At 36.6% G+C, this 18,599-nt stretch overlaps 2 protein-coding genes across 2 annotated transcripts; one reads left to right on the forward strand and one right to left on the reverse strand.

Moving 5' to 3' along the window:
- The first annotated feature begins 3,853 nt into the window (after positions 1-3,853).
- LOC126702480 (rac-like GTP-binding protein 3) lies at positions 3,854-9,006 on the forward strand. Its single transcript, XM_050401181.1, has 8 exons — positions 3,854-4,149; positions 4,504-4,591; positions 4,791-4,900; positions 5,033-5,096; positions 6,780-6,844; positions 6,928-6,993; positions 8,185-8,282; positions 8,661-9,006. Exons 1-8 carry the CDS (start codon positions 4,045-4,047, stop codon positions 8,698-8,700), a joined length of 636 nt encoding a protein of 211 aa, XP_050257138.1. The 5' UTR covers positions 3,854-4,044; the 3' UTR covers positions 8,701-9,006.
- Positions 9,007-10,127: 1,121 nt separating this feature from the next.
- LOC126702477 (uncharacterized) lies at positions 10,128-17,544 on the reverse strand. The gene is made up of 3 exons (XM_050401178.1): positions 16,817-17,544; positions 14,949-15,320; positions 10,128-14,854 (listed from the first exon to the last, which is right to left on the reverse strand). Exons 1-3 carry the CDS (start codon positions 16,985-16,987, stop codon positions 10,403-10,405), a joined length of 4,995 nt encoding a protein of 1,664 aa, XP_050257135.1. The 5' UTR covers positions 16,988-17,544; the 3' UTR covers positions 10,128-10,402.
- Positions 17,545-18,599: the final 1,055 nt, after the last annotated feature.

An 18,599-nucleotide genomic window follows, 5' to 3' on the forward strand; every position in this document is an offset into this window, starting at 1 on the left:
GCTCAGCCAAAAATTATATATTGTTCATTTGGGAACAGTTTATATACATTTTCTCTAAAAGTATACTAAATTATACTTGTATTTTGAAAAAGTGAAGTTTTAAAAAACTATACATAAAAGTTAAAAGATAAAATTTGAGCTTATAAATTGATGTCAAGCAAATACTAAGGTCTCCAAATATTTTCAAGCTCTTTTGTTTGTTTTCATTTGTCATCTCCATCGCTAACTATTATCCTTCTCTACGCTAGCGTGTACATTTAACACCTATCACAAAAACCATAAAGCTTTGAAGGAGAGGGTATTTAATGCAAATTTTTTGAAAAATAGACCTGCCTTAAATCCCTTAAACTTATTTTTAGAAACTCACAAGTCAAATAGAAATACTTCTTGCTAGATCACCTAGTGTACTTTCTACATGCAAATGATGATGTAGAAGTATATTATTGTGCTTTACAATTGTACTAACAGGAAATTACGTCACTATATTGGCTATCTTAGGGGTGTCAATGTTTGATCCAACCCACAAACACGGCACGAATTTGATATGAGTTTTTGCGGGTTAGGGTTGGGCCTTAGTGGGTTTGGGTCATAAACAAGTCAACCCAAATGTAACACGATAAGAAACATGTCATAAGCGGGTCAACCCGCATGACCCACAATAGACACGTTTGACACACCAATTTATTCGTGTTAACCCGAAATGACACATTTAACACAACTCATTTAACTTATATAACAAATAAATATTCATTTTATTTTAGATTTATCAAATAATTTTTATATCTAATCTATATTTTAAACTTAAAAAGAAAATAAGTAATTACAAAAACTTACAAAGGATATAATTCAAAATTGAAATGGGTCGAACACTTGAAGTGTATGGACTACTTTTAGGATGTAAAAAAAAAAAAAAAAAAAAACTTTTAGACAGATGTTATATTTAATATTAAGCAAGTTAAAATGGGTTGTGTCACATTCGCGTTAACCCAATACAACCTATTTATTAAGCATGTCAAGTGGGTTGGATTAGGTCAACCTACCTTATTAATAGGCTGGGTTAGGGTTGAAGGATCATAACACGATTATTAAATGGGTCAGGTTCGAATTGAGCTATACAGTCAAATATTCCTACCTTGGTACAACACAAACCCGACACGCTAATCCGAATTGACACCCCTGAACTATACTTCCCATAATTCCAACTTTTAATGGATCTACTCATTGAAAGTAAAACAGGGGATATCCACGAAAATTCCAGCTACCAATTGTTATACCAAAGTTATATAATATAGTCTCTAAAAGACAACACTATAGTTCAGTTTTTGTGGTCCCAACGATCAATTAAATTATTTTAGGTCAGGTATTACTTGTGAAGGATTAAAGAGAAGAGGTTCATTCTGATTGTTACCTTATAATAATAGAGTAAGAATCCGATTGTTACTCTACGTCAACATTGACTCTTCCCCTCTCCAATCTCTATGAATCAGAGTAATGTTTGTGGTCCTAGAATCTCCACAAATCCCTGTCATTGTTTTCATATAGCTGGTATTATTTCAATTTGGTCCTTGTTGTGGTCCAACATTGTTAAATGTTGCAGTTAGACTAGAGTATCACTTGAATAAATTGGATAAAGCATTTGAGCATCCACTTTTCATCAATATTTGTTGCTGAAAAATGGTAGATTAATTGTTACTTATTACTGTTAACTAGGTAAAAGATTATACAGTTGCTTTAAGATTATTGCTCTTTATCTTCAGGTCAAGACATCAATCGGTTTTTGGTGTTGGCAAATATTGAATTTAAGATCTAACACCAATTTGTAGTTTTTGGTGTAGATAGGAATTGAGTTCAAATCTTCTGTTCCACTTTTTCTACTCCACCAATAAAAACCTGTCACATGTTCACCTAATTAATTAAATACTACCATTATTAACTTATTAATACTACCATTATTAATTAATTAGGTGAACATATGACAAGTTTTTATTGGTGGAATATAGGGTGGAGCAGAAAAAGTGGGACAGAAGATTTGGACTCATAGGAATTAACATAAAATATCTTATTCGACAACAAAAGGCATTGATTTTTTTATTTTTTAAGATACTAAATAATTAAATGAAAAATGGAAACAACAAAATTACGTGTTACGTTGGGCACGCAATGTCACGAGTGAGCCGTTTGGTGCATGGCGGTACAGTAATACACTCTCACATGCTTTTCTACGAACATAAATTGGGACTACAAAATGCACTATTAAAAAAAAAAAAAAAGACTATAAAATGCAGAAAAGGTATCTATTTCAAAAACTCTAATACCCTTAACTCAAAAAAAAAAAGCTCTAATACCCGTAAAATTTATAATGTTATGGAAACAACTTTTTTTTTTACAATACATTTTATAATTATTGAAATAATGGCCTAATGGGTGCTGAAAAAAAAGTCTATATATATTGTAGGGACACGATTCTCAAACGACCCAACAATGACGTTGGGCTCGCGCGTGAAGGATCCCTCACAATAAAATTTGTAGAGAGTGGGCTTGAAAGGCTAGAGTTTGGTCACAGGGCGTTTGTCCAAACCGGATTTTAAGGAACTTAGATAAGGAAAGGCTTCAGCCTGGATTTCCAAGCCCCACAGCTTTATAACTTGATGGATTGGACTCCTCGGATCAGGTCCGAGGAGCACTTAATGTTTTTCTCCGGTTACCCGGCGATGGGTTTTTCGTGATGGTGTACATATATTGTCCGGGCATTCTTATCCCTGGAGTTTTTCCAGGAAGGGAGATGGGGGATCCCCTTTCTAATTAGTTTACCTTTCCTTTTATACTAGCCTACGTTTGCTGTCCCTCGTCCACGTGTAGGGTCAACTTTTCCAGGACTGATATTTGTCCCGTCAATCTAATCCCAGAATTGTTGGGGATGGTTAATAAAGCCTAAAAATCAGGTTCTGTTAGGTGCAGAGTCTTATCAGTGAAGGGTATTAAGGACAATTTCCCTAAGATATTTTCTGATCTTTAGGGTTTGCCCGTATGCCACTTTCATCAATGAGACTTTGGGTCTGCCGAGGACCAAGCTGTCTTCGGCTGTATCCCCGGGCCATTTTGAGCTTCTTATCTTTGAGCTTGGGCCATGGCCTTCTTCGGCTTGGGCCTGTGGACTCCCCATAAGCAAGCGGGCCGGGCCCATAAATTATTGGGCCCCACATATATATTACTCATAGTTTACTATTTCAACAATTTCGAAATTTATTGTAAAAAAAAAATTGTCTATGATATTATTGTACAAATTTTCACAAAATATTTTGCGATAGTAATTTATTAATGATAGATAATAAAAAAATGATATTTGTGATAAGTCAAGATAAAATTCAATAAAAAAATTTCAATTATATTGTTGTGAAAATCAATAAATTTAACCTAACTATTATGAAAATTAATGAGTTGAGTTATTCTTTTTTTTTTTTTTTGGGTAAATTTTCAAGGGAAAATAAAAGAGAAGTATTCAAGGAATAAAAAATGAAAAGTAAAGATAAATTTAAAAAATTAAAAAAAAAATCTTTCAAATTAAAAAAAAAAAAAGTTAATAAAGTCGTAATCAAGTAGTATTAAGATTTTTTAAAATATATTAATACCCATTTTTGTAATTTTAAGAAAACAATACCCATTTTCAGTTTTAAGGTTAATAATGGGTATTCACTATTTTGTACTAATACTTTTTTTTACCCAAAAAAAAAAAAAAAGAAAGAAGAAACTTATTAACATATTTTATATAAAAAATCAGAATCTTCCTTAAAAAAAAAAAAAAAAAAAAATTCAGAATCAATTTAAAACTAGGAAAGAGAAAACATCAAAGAGTAAAAAAGAATTGCTACAGAAGAGTGAATGAGTGAGATTCATGTGAGTCGCTACACACACTGACTCTCTCTCTCTCTCTCTCTCTCTCTTTATCTCACTTTGAATCAAAAGCAACAAACTTGTTAAAACCCAACAACCCCTTTTTGGTGTTATATTTGAGCGCTGAGCCTTCTTCTTCTGGGTTTGGTTTTAATGGCTTCAAGTGCTTCAAGGTTCATCAAGTGTGTGACAGTTGGAGATGGGGCTGTTGGGAAGACCTGCATGCTTATTTGCTATACAAGTAACAAATTCCCCACTGTATGTTATTGCTTCTTTCAAAGATCCATCTGGGTCTTCTTCTTTTTTTTCTTTTTTTGGATTAATTTATATATTATCTTTTTTGGCATTTTTGTGTAGTTCAATTAGTGTATGCATCTGGGTTTTACAGATTTTTGCTTTTTATGATTTAATTATAGAGCAATTGCTCTCTCTCTCTCTCCCACACCAAAATATTGTTGAGCAATTTACCTTCTATTTTATTATTAACAAATTTATGTTTTTTCTAAGGTTTCAACTTCTTGTTGCTGTTCTGTTGTTCTTGTTGTTGTCTGACTCTTTTTAGTTCTTAATTATTTTTTGAATTTGAATGGCTTTTTATTTTTTGTTTATCAGGATTATATACCCACAGTGTTTGATAACTTCAGTGCAAATGTGGTGGTTGAAGGCACCACTGTTAACTTAGGACTCTGGGACACAGCTGGTATCATTTATTTGATGGTTTATGATAACATTTTTAGCTTTAAATATAATTTGCTCTCTACTTGTATCTTAAACTGAGCTGAAAAGTTCCCTTTTTTTATTTGAAAATTTTAACTTGAGCCTAAAAATTTCCAATTAGATTTTGATTTTGTAATAAAACAGGTTTGTTATGTCTTATTTGTTTTCAATGTATTTCACAGGGCAAGAGGATTACAATAGATTAAGGCCATTGAGCTACAGAGGAGGAGATGTCTTTGTCTTAGCTTTCTCACTAGTTAGTCGTGCAAGCTACGAAAACGTACTTAAAAAGGTGAATTTACCTGATAATTTTATATTTTGACTGAGTTGTCTTTAGCATTACATTTCACTGTAATTATGGTTTTGCTGGGATGATTTGTAATTGTAAATAAACGTGATTTCTAATACTCAATTTCTTGATCAGTGGATCCCTGAACTTCAGCATTATGCCCCTGGCATTCCCGTGGTTCTGGTTGGCACCAAATTGGGTAAGTTAAAAGGAATTGATATTAATATGCACTTTGAACCCTACCTTGTTTGTGGCTAGTTTCTTGTTATGTGCAATCTTTCGAAACTTGTATTTAGTTACTCATCGTTCAGTATGACCACTTCTTTTCTTGCTTTCTTCCTACTAATGTAATGAGTTTGGGCTCCAAAAATGTATTTGATATACTTTGTACTGATTTTAGCATTAAATAAAATCCATAAATGCATTGACAGCAGCTCTCTGTGAAGGAAAATATATATTGTAGGTGTCCACCGTCCACATGTTGTGTATCAACTAAACCTGACCCTAGTATGAGAAGAAGCCTGTTTTGTTAAACATGAGGACATGAATATTCCAAAATTTTCAATATTTTTAGAAGTTTGTGATTTTCATGTAGTAATATTAGTAATGTGGTGAGAAGGGCAAGATCTTTTTGATAGGGACCCTGCTATGTTGGCTCATGAATGTCATCTTGGTGCATGGAATAAGGTCATATCCCATTTGAAAGTAGTACGGTGTTAGGAAAGTAGCAACCTAACCCAGATCTAATAACTCAAAACACTCAGATTTACATGGTTCACCCAAACCTAGGATTGTGTCATTGAAGTTGCTGCAATTTTATTATGACGGGTATAACCGGAGTTATAAGGATCATTAGCATAAATACAACCCCCCCCCCCCCCCTATTACTAGGGCTACATGTATGTGAAAATTTACAATAAAAAGCCTAGGGCATTTAAATTGTACTTAAATACCAGAAATACCCCCAATAATTGTATAGGCACCAATTTTGTTTGGGGCCTGGCATAACCAATACAGTAAGTTAGGCTCCACATACATCCCATCACATGGGATAAATATCAAGACAGGGATCGTTCATCCTTCTGTACTCTTATGCATGATTAGCATAGTGCTCTAAAAGGAATACATTCCCATAAATTAATTAGCTAAAAGGGATGGCTTTTTATCCATTAGTTTTTTTTCCCCTCTATTGGAATTACATTTAATAAGATTGCTATATAAAATCGTTGCATGCCTAAAATTTGTGAAACTTAAATATCTTTCTCTTACAATTTTTTGATTCTTTGATTTCGATGGATCACGCTTTGTCACTGATCCAAACAATCTAGTTTTGAGAATCCAAATTTTTTAGTTCAAAGATATCATTTCACCTTGTCGTCTATATTTATTTGATATAATGAAAGAGCAAGCTCAACATTTTAATAAGCTTAATAAAATTGATGTTGCAATTGTCAATTCTAATAGGTCTCCTATCTTTTGCCAAGCAATGGGATTTCTATCTCTGAACATTCTCTTCAAATGGGAAATTTTTGTGGGTTGGGTATCTAATAAGCAGGACTAACATAGAATTTATGAAATTTAACTACTGCATAAGAAAACTTTAGAACCTTTAATGCTATTTAAATATGTTATTTTGATCTGATCTGAATGAACCAATATCTGTGATGGTAGCTTTCATATTAGTGTCATATTTCAAAAAAACTTCTCATTTTCATACTATTACAATCAATATTCTGGTAACAGTGACAAACAGAAAATTTTCCATTCCAATTAACAATTATGTAGATTGTATTGACATTTGTCTTTAAATTATTGTGGTGATTAGTTATTTGCAGTAGTGCTGATTTCTGCAACTAATGCATGGTTTATAATGGACACATAGATCTTCGTGAGGATAAGCACTATTTGGCTGATCATCCAGGAATGGTGCCTGTGACGACTGCACAGGTGTGGTTTCATCCAGTAGCTGCTGTCTACAACTTGATGTTTATGGTTGGTTCCATTTCTGATAATGGTTTTAATATAATCAGGGTGAGGAACTCCGTAAACAGATTGGTGCTGCATATTATATAGAATGCAGCTCAAAAACTCAGCAGGTATGTATGAGCTGGCATATATATTCTTATCATGTGATTGATGCAACGGTATATTTTCTGCTGCAAATATGAGAAAATGTGGAATGCTCATGCAACCAAAATAAACTATATTGACCAAAGATATAATGTCAAATTGATTATTGATTTGTGTAAATATTCTGGCAGCAGGTTTTAATCAAGTAGTAGCACCTAGAAAACTGACAACTTAAAAAGATGGGTATTTCAATCTTTGGCACATTTCTTCATTTTTTTTTAGTGGGATCCTAGAAGAAATAAAAAGGAATCAATTACCATCATCCCATTTATGCTGTAATAAAAGTTCTACAGTTTAGCAGATAATCATTGCTGCTTTGAATATTTTGACATATTATTGAAAAAAGTAAGACCTGGGAATATTTTATTTCAAATGAGATACATATCCAAAAAAATAAAATTATTGGTAAGTTACACATAAAGGTGGGACCTTGGTGCGATGGTAAGTGTCCTCTGCCCAAACACTATGTCACAGGTTTGACCTTGGGAATTAGCTTCTCTAAAATTTGTGGGCAAGACTGCCTACCAGACTCATAGAAATAGGAGCTGGGTTGCCCTTTTTTCTGTACACATCCTCCCCATGGGTATCCATTATTGAGGGAGGAGGAAGTGTCATTTAAGTTAGAACTCGTTGGCAATTGTCAGTTGAGGGAAAAAAAAATCCAACTGATGTGCTGGTTTTGTGGATTTTGTTAGTTTTATTGATTTTGGGTTTGAGACTTGTTTAAGTTTACTAGTTTGATTTATTTTGGTATTTTGAGACTTCATTTTCATAAATTTGGAAATTTTGTTTGAAGAAATAAATAAAATTAGAATATTAGGCTCAATTGTATAAATTGTAATCATTTATTGAACGATGGACTTAAATAGTTGAATGAAAACCTATTTTTTTAGAGAAAATAAAATTATGGCATGACAAAATGACCATTTAAGTAGCCTGTATCATGACCCTTTTACTCTCCAAACAGATTGGATAGTTGCAATGCTTGTAATGAATTTGGGTGTTACATTTCTCTCTCTTAAAGAATCTTGCCTGCCTCTCTATTTACACATAGTTTGATTGCTTTGGGGACTTGTCCTCACTATTCTGTCTTAAAAGGTTACTACAGGTTGTATCTGTCTTTATGCTGTAATTGACCATTTACATTGCAATTGCAGAATGTGAAAGCAGTTTTTGATGCTGCAATCAAGGTGGTTATCAAACCACCACAGAAGCAAAAAGAGAAGAAGAAAAAGCCACGTCGCGGATGCCTATTGTTAGTACTTTCCTTTCTTACAATTAAGAGACTTTTCTACCATCCTTCGATTATACAGTTTCTGGGCACCATATCCCACTCTGCGTTTGTGAATTACCATCCTAAATGAATGTAGTACAAGTGCTCTTATGTATATATATCCCACCCTTTGAAATTCAAACTCTAGTAAGGTTGTGTTGCTTCTGCATCATTTTTTTCTCATGTTACTGCCGATATAGCCTTTTCTATAATTAGCATCATTACTCTCGATAGTATTTTGTTAGTGCCTGACTATCTGCTAGTGTAACCAAAAGTCATCTTTAACTATCCTGTTTCTGATATCTTTTGTATCCTTCATGCTTCCGTTTCTTGGGAATAATCTGGTGCTTAAAACTGCAGAAATGTTTTTCGTGGGAGCAGTTTCGTGTGTCTCAAATGAAACAATCTACCTAAGCTTTGACCTTGGCTATGTCACCCAGAAGATTTCCATTGTAGTCAGGCTGTAAGGATCCTGTTAGATTTATTTCCATGTGATGTCTGAAGAAATATCGGAGCTCTATGGCTATTTTCTTTCACTTTCTTTTTCTGTTTTTATTTTTATTTTTTATTATTATAATTATCAGGAAATCGTATATCCTTGGAAACTAATCTTTGTGTTATTTGTTCATTGTAAAGAATTGAAGTTGAAAGGTTTTTCTTTTTCTTTTTCTCAAACAAGAGACTGGTTTGCTATTCATAGTAGTCACTTACTGGTTTCAAATTAGTTGTAAAAAGCCATTAAGCTTCCCAAGGTGAAATGGTGAATTCGTTAGAATTCAGTTGCCCCATCAACTCATACTCATGTATTATGAATGGATCCGACTCATACTCTCATGTATGGAGTGCAACAATGCGTTGAATCGAATGTAACAAAGAGTATTACTTCAAATAGAATAAAATGGAGGAAGAAAAATATGCTCGACTAACCTTGAGTAATTTGTTGAGGTTGTTGTATGAAGATCTCCAGATGCACTATTTACAATTTCAATGTTACCAATAAAAAGAGTATTTAAAAAAAAAAAAAAAAAAAAAAAAAAAAACTGTAGCTACACTCTTACAGGCCGATGTTTGGTATTTCGTTGTCATAGAGATCGATAATTGAGTCATCTTTGCCACTGGAAGAATTATGTATTTATGTTGGCCGTGGAAGCAATGCCTACTTATCTTTTTGAAGCAATGGCGTAATAGCCCATACGAGCTACGGTCTATTCGGAGAGATTTTTAAGGTCTACCTCATATCACAACATTTTTTAAACCCTGCACATTTAGGGGTTTCCGTTTGCGATGGCTTTCATATGAAATATTTGATCCACAAACTAAAATTCGGTGGTACATGAAGACCGCTGAGTAAGTGGCATTTCATCTCTCTCTCTCTCTCTCTGTGGGCTAACCAGGTGTACAGAATATGGTATAGACATGTCTGCACATGTATACACAAAATGCAGTTACTTTTATTTCATTTTTAAGAACTTTTTTTTTTCTTTTTTCTTTTTTCTTTTTTCTCATTTCTATCTGAAAAAAGAGAATGAAACGAGGTGCTTCAGGTGCTGAACAAAATTGGGGAAGCTTCATATCATAATGACAACTGACAACCATAATGATAGCTAAGCAGCCTGATTAAAAAAATAAAACATAATGGCATAAATGGCTCTTGAGTCTTGACCAATGCCTCATTCAGATCCAATGGGAGAAAAAGTGCCTTACATTTCTGCATCAACGAGTACCAAGGACAAGAACTAAATGAATATTTTCTCTTTTATCTCTTTTTTTCTTCCTGTGGCCAAAGGAAACTGGCCTTATCAATCAATGCAATATGCAACATATTAGTTCAGGAGAATCAAATAAAATCTTACTTCTCTTATTTAGCTACCGAGGAATGGAAAGAGTTACATACATGGAGAAAACACTAAAAAAAATTTCTTTTTGTCATTTAAAAATTACTCTTTACCAAAACCTTTTCCCATTGTTCCCCTTTGCACAATCCAAGAAACATTGCAGAGATCCTCTCTCTTTGGTAACTAGACTTGCATATTAGAACTGGCAAATACAGAATCAAGAACTTACAAGCTTTCATGGGTTACCAAATTGTGCATTACTCAAATCTATTGCCATGATTGCTTGTAACTATCCCACCCGCCCTCAGGCTCCTTCCTCTTTAAAACACCACCTACCTGGTATATCCTTGCTTGCTCATCTGCTATAGCCTGTGAACTGGCAACAGAAAGTTGCCTTGGTGGAAGAGAAGAAGTCTCATCTCTGCCTTCTACATCTAAGACTCCAGGCCCGGCATTGAGGTCTAACCCCTGCCTTCCCCATTTCCTACTGCTCTCAGCACTACTGTTATTGCTACCATCAGGGAAGCTAACAACATAAGGCCTAGGGTAATGGGATGGAACTGCACCAGCAGGTCCTAAAAACTGTGTATGAACTGCAGGGAAGCAAACCTTCCCACCAGATGATGAATCCATGTATGTTGTTGAACCACCTGAAAAAGCGGCTGAACTCAGCGGAAAGGTTCCAAAAGGAAAGACGGGATACTGAAATGGGCTGGAGGGGAAGGGCACGGCAGGAGATGATGACAACACTGGCCCCCTGTAAACATCAGGACTAAATGGGTTGCTGCCACCAGTGGGACCCAACAACCTCTGTGGCCCACCAGTTGCAACAATAGGGAAAGGCTGCTCCCCTCTATCAGGAATGATTGATGGAATAACTCCTGAATAAGTGCTTCCTGTAGCAAACCATGGTGAGAAATTTCCCATTTCTGTATTGTTCATTCTAAGGCCAGAAACAGGTGGTTGGGATGGCTGACTGCTCCTACCAAGCAGGCTAAACGGTGAAGGTTCAGCGCTCATCTCATCAACAACAGGCCCATCGTTCAAATCAAAGTCCCTGCGGACACTCACAGCATCATTAAGAGGACTGCTTGATGATTTAACTGGCACAAGAGGGACATCCGTTCTACAACTATTGCTAGTTAAGTAATTGCCCATATCAGATGCATCATCAACACGATTCAAATCAAGATCAAGTACTCCAGAGAAACGAACAGGAGCAGTACCCATTAGTTCTTCACGTGCCATTTCAGGATTATTTATTGGTCCAGATAAAGTACCTGGCTCAGGAGCAGAATCTCGACAAGCCAAATCCTCAAGAATTCTTTCATCGGGAAAATTCAAGTCAATATCCAATGGAGGGCGACTCTGCTTGCCAACTGTAGCATCAGGAGGAGGAATGTTTGCAGTGCCATGTGGCATCTCAGGAGCCTTCCGGGGTTCAGCAGGCCGAAAGGCACTAGTAGCTGCTGATCCCTTCCAACCAAGTTCCCCTTTACTCTTCAGTAGGTCATCTGGCGGAACAAATGGCCCTTTTGCAGCAGCAGCCACTGTAATTGAAGCAGGAAGGCCACTAGTCACAGAAGAAATAGGAAAAGGTAACGGGCTAACCAACCGAAGGGCAGTTGAACATTCTGTTGCTGTCAAATTACTTGCCTCCCCAAGTTTTCCATCATCACTAGCAAAGCCTTCATTCAAATCAAATTCCATTCTTGCCTCCATATCTGACGCCCTTACGGCAGACATAGAAGCAGCATCTGCAGTTGTAGATGTACATTCTTCAGTATCTTCAACTTCCATGCCAGTCAACTTGGACCCCCTTGACTGCTCACATTCTGTTTCTTGCACAGGCAATGCACGAGACACCTTGTGAGGAACTGGTCTACCACATTGCACAAAACCCTCTTTGCTTTCCAACTTCTCGTCCAGATACTCACCTTCACGATCCGTAATAGCTAAACCTGAACCAACTATTTGATTCTCAGGGATTGTAGGAGCATTACCTTCCTGCATATTACTTCGTATTTCAGTCAGATTAACATTACTTCTCACATCTGTTTCCTTAGTCTTTTCAGTCTTCAATTCATTGACATTTCCGGGAACCAGATCTTTCCCACCACCAGAAGGACGGAGCACTTCTTCATTGGTTCCTTTCACACTCTCAGAATGTATCATCAAAGCAGGAGGCTTCTGCTCTGTCTTCACACCACTGTTCAACCCTTCATTTACAAACTTCTTGTCATCACCATCAATTTCTAAAGATAGGTGTGATGATGAGCCTTCAATGACTTCATTATGGACTTCTAGCCTTGCAGACACATCAACCTTATCTCTATCTGACAAAGAATCACTCACCTTTTCTTTAGCATCAGGAATGGCATCTGCATTCACCCCATCAACTGCCTTTTTCTCCTCAAGATGTTTGCCTCCTTCAATATCCATGGTTTTCTCTACTGTGACTGCGGGAGAAGCCACTGAAGCAGGTACTGTCATTTCAGTAGATTTTCCATTGCTTTCTTTGCATGGGATTGCAGTTTGCTGCAAATCCTTACTTGAAGAATGAAAACTTCCACTGTGCCCTTCTACAACTTTCTCTTCAGACATCAAAGAGGCTGAATTACCTTCTCCATTTTTAGGACCAACATTACTGGAAATTAAACCCTGCTTCTCATGCTCAACATCAGCACCATCATTACACTGGCTACGGTTTTGAGCAAGGTCATCTGCAGGAGATGATTTGACTTTGGAATCACTGCCTGAGCAGGAGTGTTCAACTGCAAGTGTGTTTCTTTGCGGAGAATCAGCAGGTGAAACCACATCAGACTTGGACATCTCTCCAGCAGCCACACTAGCAAGCAGGTTCATTCCACCATCATCTCCAATGGAAATAGATGCATTAGCTTCTGAGTACTTGACACAACTTTCAATCAAAGCATTTATAGAGCGTAAAGAACCCTCCTCTGAATTCCCTAATTTATGTTCATTCCCCGATGATGTGGAAGCAGCTTTAGCTTCTGCCCACTTTTTACTGTCATCACCACTCCTACAGCGCTCTTCATCTGTAATGGCAGGAGGTGATCCATCACCCTCATCAGAACCGGTCAGTACATCTTTGAAATCATTACTTTGCCATGATTCAGTTTTCAAATCTGAAGTAATATTAGCTCGATAAGCATCACTCTTTTCTTTCAAGCTACGATCAAACTGATCATGCTTCTCTGAAAGCACAGGAGAAGAAGCTCTGCTATGCAAAAGTGAAGGATCTTCAAAAGATGCTCCACTGGCACTTTGTGCAGGACTGCGAACTCGATTTGGAATCTTAACAATCAATTTATGACCGTTACCCTCATTGACAGGCCCATCAAGTGCCTTTTCACATGGCAATCCAGATTGTAATTGTTTTTCTGACGCCAGATGTTTTTGCGTGGAACTCCTGCTTGAACAACTTTCCCTTTGAACTCCAGATAAAGCAGAGCCAGGGAGGCCATTTATTGACTTCCGATGCCGTGAAGAACCACCTGAGGTCTTATTTCCACTCATTGAACCAGCAGTAGGGCTCCTTGCATCCTCCTTCCCGGAAAGTCCAGTTTTAGTATGGTCACTAGAGCAAGATTGACTATTGTGAGACTGACTAGAACTGCTGCTTTTCTCATCCTTCACTGTTGCCTGAGGGGGATCAGAGGTGAAACCAACAGCATTTCGACCCTGACCATCTTTTAGGTTAGTACTTGCAGGCGCAGTTGATGGCACTGTTTTCATAGACCCTGGAGATGCAGACGCAGACCGAGAAGTGCTCTCACCCTGGACAACTTTCACTGGGGCAGTTTTGGATGCAGAGAGCTGTGCAGGGCTCTTCACAGCAACATCAGAGGATGCACCTGATTGTCGATTCCCACCAGGGGAAACTTCAGGAAGGCGTGATCTTGCAGTCCAGGTGACACCCTGATTTGAACCCGACTTTGCATCATTGATGTTCATTTCAGCCTCAACACGTTTCTTCCATGTGTCAACTAAACTCCTAGCTTTCTTCTGGATTTCCAGGTTCTTATGCGTACGCAAATGATTCACAGACTTACCAATGTTGCACATTTGTAGGGCTTGAAGGTTTACAGGCAGCTTATCAAGTGCACGAAGTAAAACCAAGAGAAAATCCTCAACAGATTTATCACCATCCTTGAGGCCACTAGCATCACCAATCTTCCCTTTATGGACTTCCTGGAGCCATTCATCAAATACAGGCAGACCCCTGAGTTGCACAAACCGATTAAGCCAATCCATCTTTTCTGTGGCTGCAATAACACCAGCAAGCATTGACCGCCCGGCTAAATCTACTTTCTTCTCATTTCTGTCTAGCAGCATCAGCTGCAACAATCTCTCCACCCCTTCAGAGTCTATAAGGCCTCCTTTCTCTGTAATTTTGGCAGTCTCAGATTTTAAATTACCATCCAGTCTACTGTGTCCAGAATCCACATCATCTGTTTTTGTAGTACGCTCTCGTTTGACAGGCTCAGTGCTCTGATCTCCCCGCTCCCTTTTCTTTCCCTTAACTTGGGAAGGAATGGAAGAAGCACTATTCTGAACACTATCCGAACCTGCTTTTAGCTGCGATGTTGATGTCGGACCACTCATTGGCTTTGGAGATCGCCCGCCTGGCTGCAATGTTGCATGCATTTCAATTCGTGTGTTTTCTAACAGCTGATCTACTTCTTCCTGACGTTCCTGAGAGAGAAAAGACATTAAGGACCTAAAGATTCAGCATGTGAGAGCAAAATGAAAGATGACCAAGAGAATTTATATAAAAAAGAGAACTCACATTAATATAATCTTGATCAGTTAGCCACCATAAACACTTGTTTGTAATGTCATAAACCTGCCGACAAACGAATGACGAAATCCCTGATGGAAGCTCAACACCTTTAGGAAGGAAGGCAACTTTACATGGATGAAGTAACGATGCAGCAGGAATCTCATCCTTATGAAAGGAATAGAAGATTTCGTTTGGCGCAGCTTCCAATAGGACGCCTTTGCCAAGCTTTACTTCAGCAGGTCGATATAGCCAGTTAACACCTAACTTTAACTTATCCTCTTTACTCGTAGTCAAACAACGGATTATACCAATGAAAGGTGGGGAATCCTGAGGCGGTTTAAAAAGAGCACAGTCACCAACACTGATCTTGCGTCCATCCTGTAAAGTTTAAAAAAAAAAAAAAAAAAAAAAAAAAAAAAAACAGTTAATAGAAAGAAGAACCAAAAACCAAAGAGAGGGGAAAAAACAGGATTCTTCCTATTTTATCATAGAGAAAATAACATATAAAATAGATGGCAGAAATTATTAACAAGACAATAAAAAGTAGTATCAATGATTAGTCACTCCCAAATAAACAACTGAAGGTTTTAGAAATGTATTTTCACTCTCATATCATAATTGGGAATCCACAAGGTCAAGAGAGAAATAAGCACCAAATACACATCACTGATTACATTGATTAGCAAGCCAAAGATTAGATTATGCAACTTCATTATTAGAAGAATAAAGATAGTATTCAAATCCATCCGCTACAGTAAGCAATTTTTCAGAATTTTCAAAGTATAAAAGTAAAAAGTAGGGAGTCAATTCAAGATAATCTCTATATTGCCAGACTAGTAAAAAAAATTAAATGTCTCATGTACTCTGACTGCTATCTCTTTTGAACAGAGTAATATAATTTATTAAAATATGCCAAGAAAGCGCGAGACAAGTAGAAGCACATGAGAAAAAACCACCTAAGCACTAAAATTTTAAAATGTTAAGGGCCAGTAAATTTAATAGTCATTCTAACAAGGACTACAATGCAAAATAAAAATTAATATTTTTTTTTTTGTTTTAAGGGCCAACGAGGAGAACTCTTCAAATACGCAACTAATCCCAAGCATGTCTATAACAATAGCAGGCATTTGTTTAATTGATAATTACACATGCACCTGGTGGAGCCTGAACCCACAGGCTCAGCCTCCACCTTGCTCTTACAAGGGGAGGAGGTGCCATTTGAGCAAGACCTTATCGGCTACAATTACTTGGCAATTACTAGGATAAATCCCACCAATTTACCATCAAAGAGGTAACTAATAGGATTCGAGCTTGGCTCATGCTTCTTGAGGTGCCTTAACTCCAAGATTTGGGGCAAGGTTCCTAGCCCCTAGGCATTTCTACCTCTACTTAAATACCATCACATGAATCCTATTCCTAGCACCAATATTTATGAAACTACAAACTGAATCCCCCCATCCCTTTCCCTTTTCAAATTCCTATTTACAGGTCAATTGGGAACATTCATTGAAATTTTTTTAGCTCATATATATAATTAAATACACCGAAATAAACCTCCTCTTTCATACTTCATCGGAAGAAGAAGGGCCCATTTTCAGCAATTCAAATAATTGAAACAAAATTTCATTAATTTCCTATAATTCACACCCAAAAAAAAAAAAACCCCCAAAATCAAAACATTCATTTTCTCAGAAAATCAGGTTCATTTCCTACTTTCTAAACCAATCAAACCCAGAAACCCCCATCAATTCACAACCCCATCATTTATTCCAAAACCCACAAAAAAATCAAACCCAACAAATAGAATCAAACAAAACCAAACCAAATTAAATCAAATCAAATAATATAATTAAGACAAAATAAAATAAACAGACCTTGAAGAATGAATTAGGCTGAGAAACAAAAGAAGAAGAAGAAGCATCAGCTGGGATCAAATTCGCTGGACGCGTGGGGACACAAGTCCACATGTGCCGAGTCGTCGATTTCCTCTCCTCACCATCACCACCGCCACCACCACTACTCCCATCATGCACCTTCTGCAGCATAGCCCTCTTGCATTTTCCCCAATCCTTCGTCCTTCAATCCCTAAATTTTTTTCTTTTTCACTTTCCACGAAAACCATCAATTCCCCCAAACACCCTCTCCACTTTCTTTTCTACACCACCAAAATCCCCCCCAAATGATTTTCTCACAATTCCGCAAAAAAACCCTAGATCGATCCGAAACCCTAGCTAGCTCCCACCATATCTTACGCCAACAAACAAACTACCAAACAAACTTAATTCAATAATAAATATAATAATAATACAATCCCTAATTTGCTTCTTTTTTTTTTTTTTTTCAAAAAAAAAAAAACTTCGACTCCGATTTTCTGTGCCCGATTAATCGGCCTAATTGGAGCTCAGATCCGCCGAACGAGAAAGAGAAATTTTCGGTCTCTAGAGAGAGAAAGTTAGAGAGAGAAAGAGTGAGAAAAGAAGTGCGAGAATCTAGAGAGAGAGGGGTAGACGGGAAAAGGAAAGGTGTAGTTTAGACTTGGCAACGGGGCTGTCTTGTGTTGGGTTTGGTTTGGGTTAAAGTCTGTTACGGATTCGGGTTTGATTTTTCGGAATCGGGTCTTCTTCTTTTCTTTTTTTTTGGGTTTTTCAAAGCAATGCAATATATATTGTGTTGTTTGTTAGGTGAGGTCAACTGATAATGACCCTTCATTTTGTTTTCTTTTTTTATGCCCTACCCTTTTTTTATGAGTTTTATCCCCTTATTCCCCACACATTTACTATCATATTCTATTCTTAGTTGTGTTTGCCAGTCCCTTTTCTTGGGCCTGTTGAATTTGCTAAAATGCTTGATTTTATCCTCTAAATCAATTCTTTCTTTCTTTTTTTTTTAGGAAAAAAAAAAAATCACTGATGGTAATGTTTACAAATCACTTTTATTATTTGTGGCTATTTTCTTTTTATTTCCCATTTGTTTATATATAATTGTCTTTATAATGATTATTTGAACACCAATTGTTGTTTATTTTGCCATAGTAATAAGAATTGAACAACAAACGAAAAATTCCTCTTTTTCTGAATAGCTTCATTGCTTAATTGATTATAGTCTCAATACAGCAAAAGGTTTTGAATTTTTGCTGTAAAAGCAGGGAAAAAAATGCCTCTAATCCTTGTAGGTTTCTGTAGGTTAATTTTAAGAGCAATGTATGAGTTATAAATTTTCATTATCTTTTACACAACTTTTTAAGACGATAAGCTTAATGACATCTAATATTAGGAGGGAGTCCTGAAATTTCTGTAGAAAGTGGAGACCATAATTGGGTTGGGCAGAATTGTCCCCATACTATCTTAGTAGACCAATGCCATCATCTATAGCTAAAGCGAGCCATTTAATTCAATGCCTTCTCAACCACAAACTGCTCAATATAAATTATCCTTGGTACGCAAGTTATTTGCCTAATCAATTAAGTTCTTATCTTAAGCCACAGACAAATATAGTACAAAGTGGTGGTACTGGAAGCTATAATGAATTTTGAGTTGGCTATCTATCTTATTTAATTTATGCCAAAAGTTATCCTCATAAACGCACATGCATTAACAAAGCGCTGAAACAGGGAGAGTTCCTTATAATCATGGTACAAATTTGCTCTGTTTAACCAAT

The sequence above is a fragment of the Quercus robur genome, chromosome 10 (genome assembly GCF_932294415.1).
Source record: "Quercus robur chromosome 10, dhQueRobu3.1, whole genome shotgun sequence".
Lineage (NCBI taxonomy): Eukaryota > Viridiplantae > Streptophyta > Magnoliopsida > Fagales > Fagaceae > Quercus > Quercus robur.

Excerpts from the sequence above, each read along its gene's own strand:
- LOC126702477 (XM_050401178.1), bottom strand. The coding sequence starts at position 16,987 with ATGCTGCAGAAGGTGCATGATGGGAGTAGTGGTGGTGGCGGTGGTGAT. Across the intron at positions 15,321-16,816 it reads AGCCTAATTCATTCTTCAAG|GATGGACGCAAGATCAGTGT; the intron begins GTCTGTTTATTT and ends TAAACTTTACAG. Across the intron at positions 14,855-14,948 it reads CTGATCAAGATTATATTAAT|GAACGTCAGGAAGAAGTAGA; the intron begins GTGAGTTCTCTT and ends TTTCTCTCTCAG.
- LOC126702480 (XM_050401181.1), top strand. The coding sequence starts at position 4,045 with ATGGCTTCAAGTGCTTCAAGGTTCATCAAGTGTGTGACAGTTGGAGAT. Across the intron at positions 5,097-6,779 it reads TCTGGTTGGCACCAAATTGG|ATCTTCGTGAGGATAAGCAC; the intron begins GTAAGTTAAAAG and ends ATGGACACATAG. Across the intron at positions 6,994-8,184 it reads GCAGCTCAAAAACTCAGCAG|AATGTGAAAGCAGTTTTTGA; the intron begins GTATGTATGAGC and ends TTGCAATTGCAG.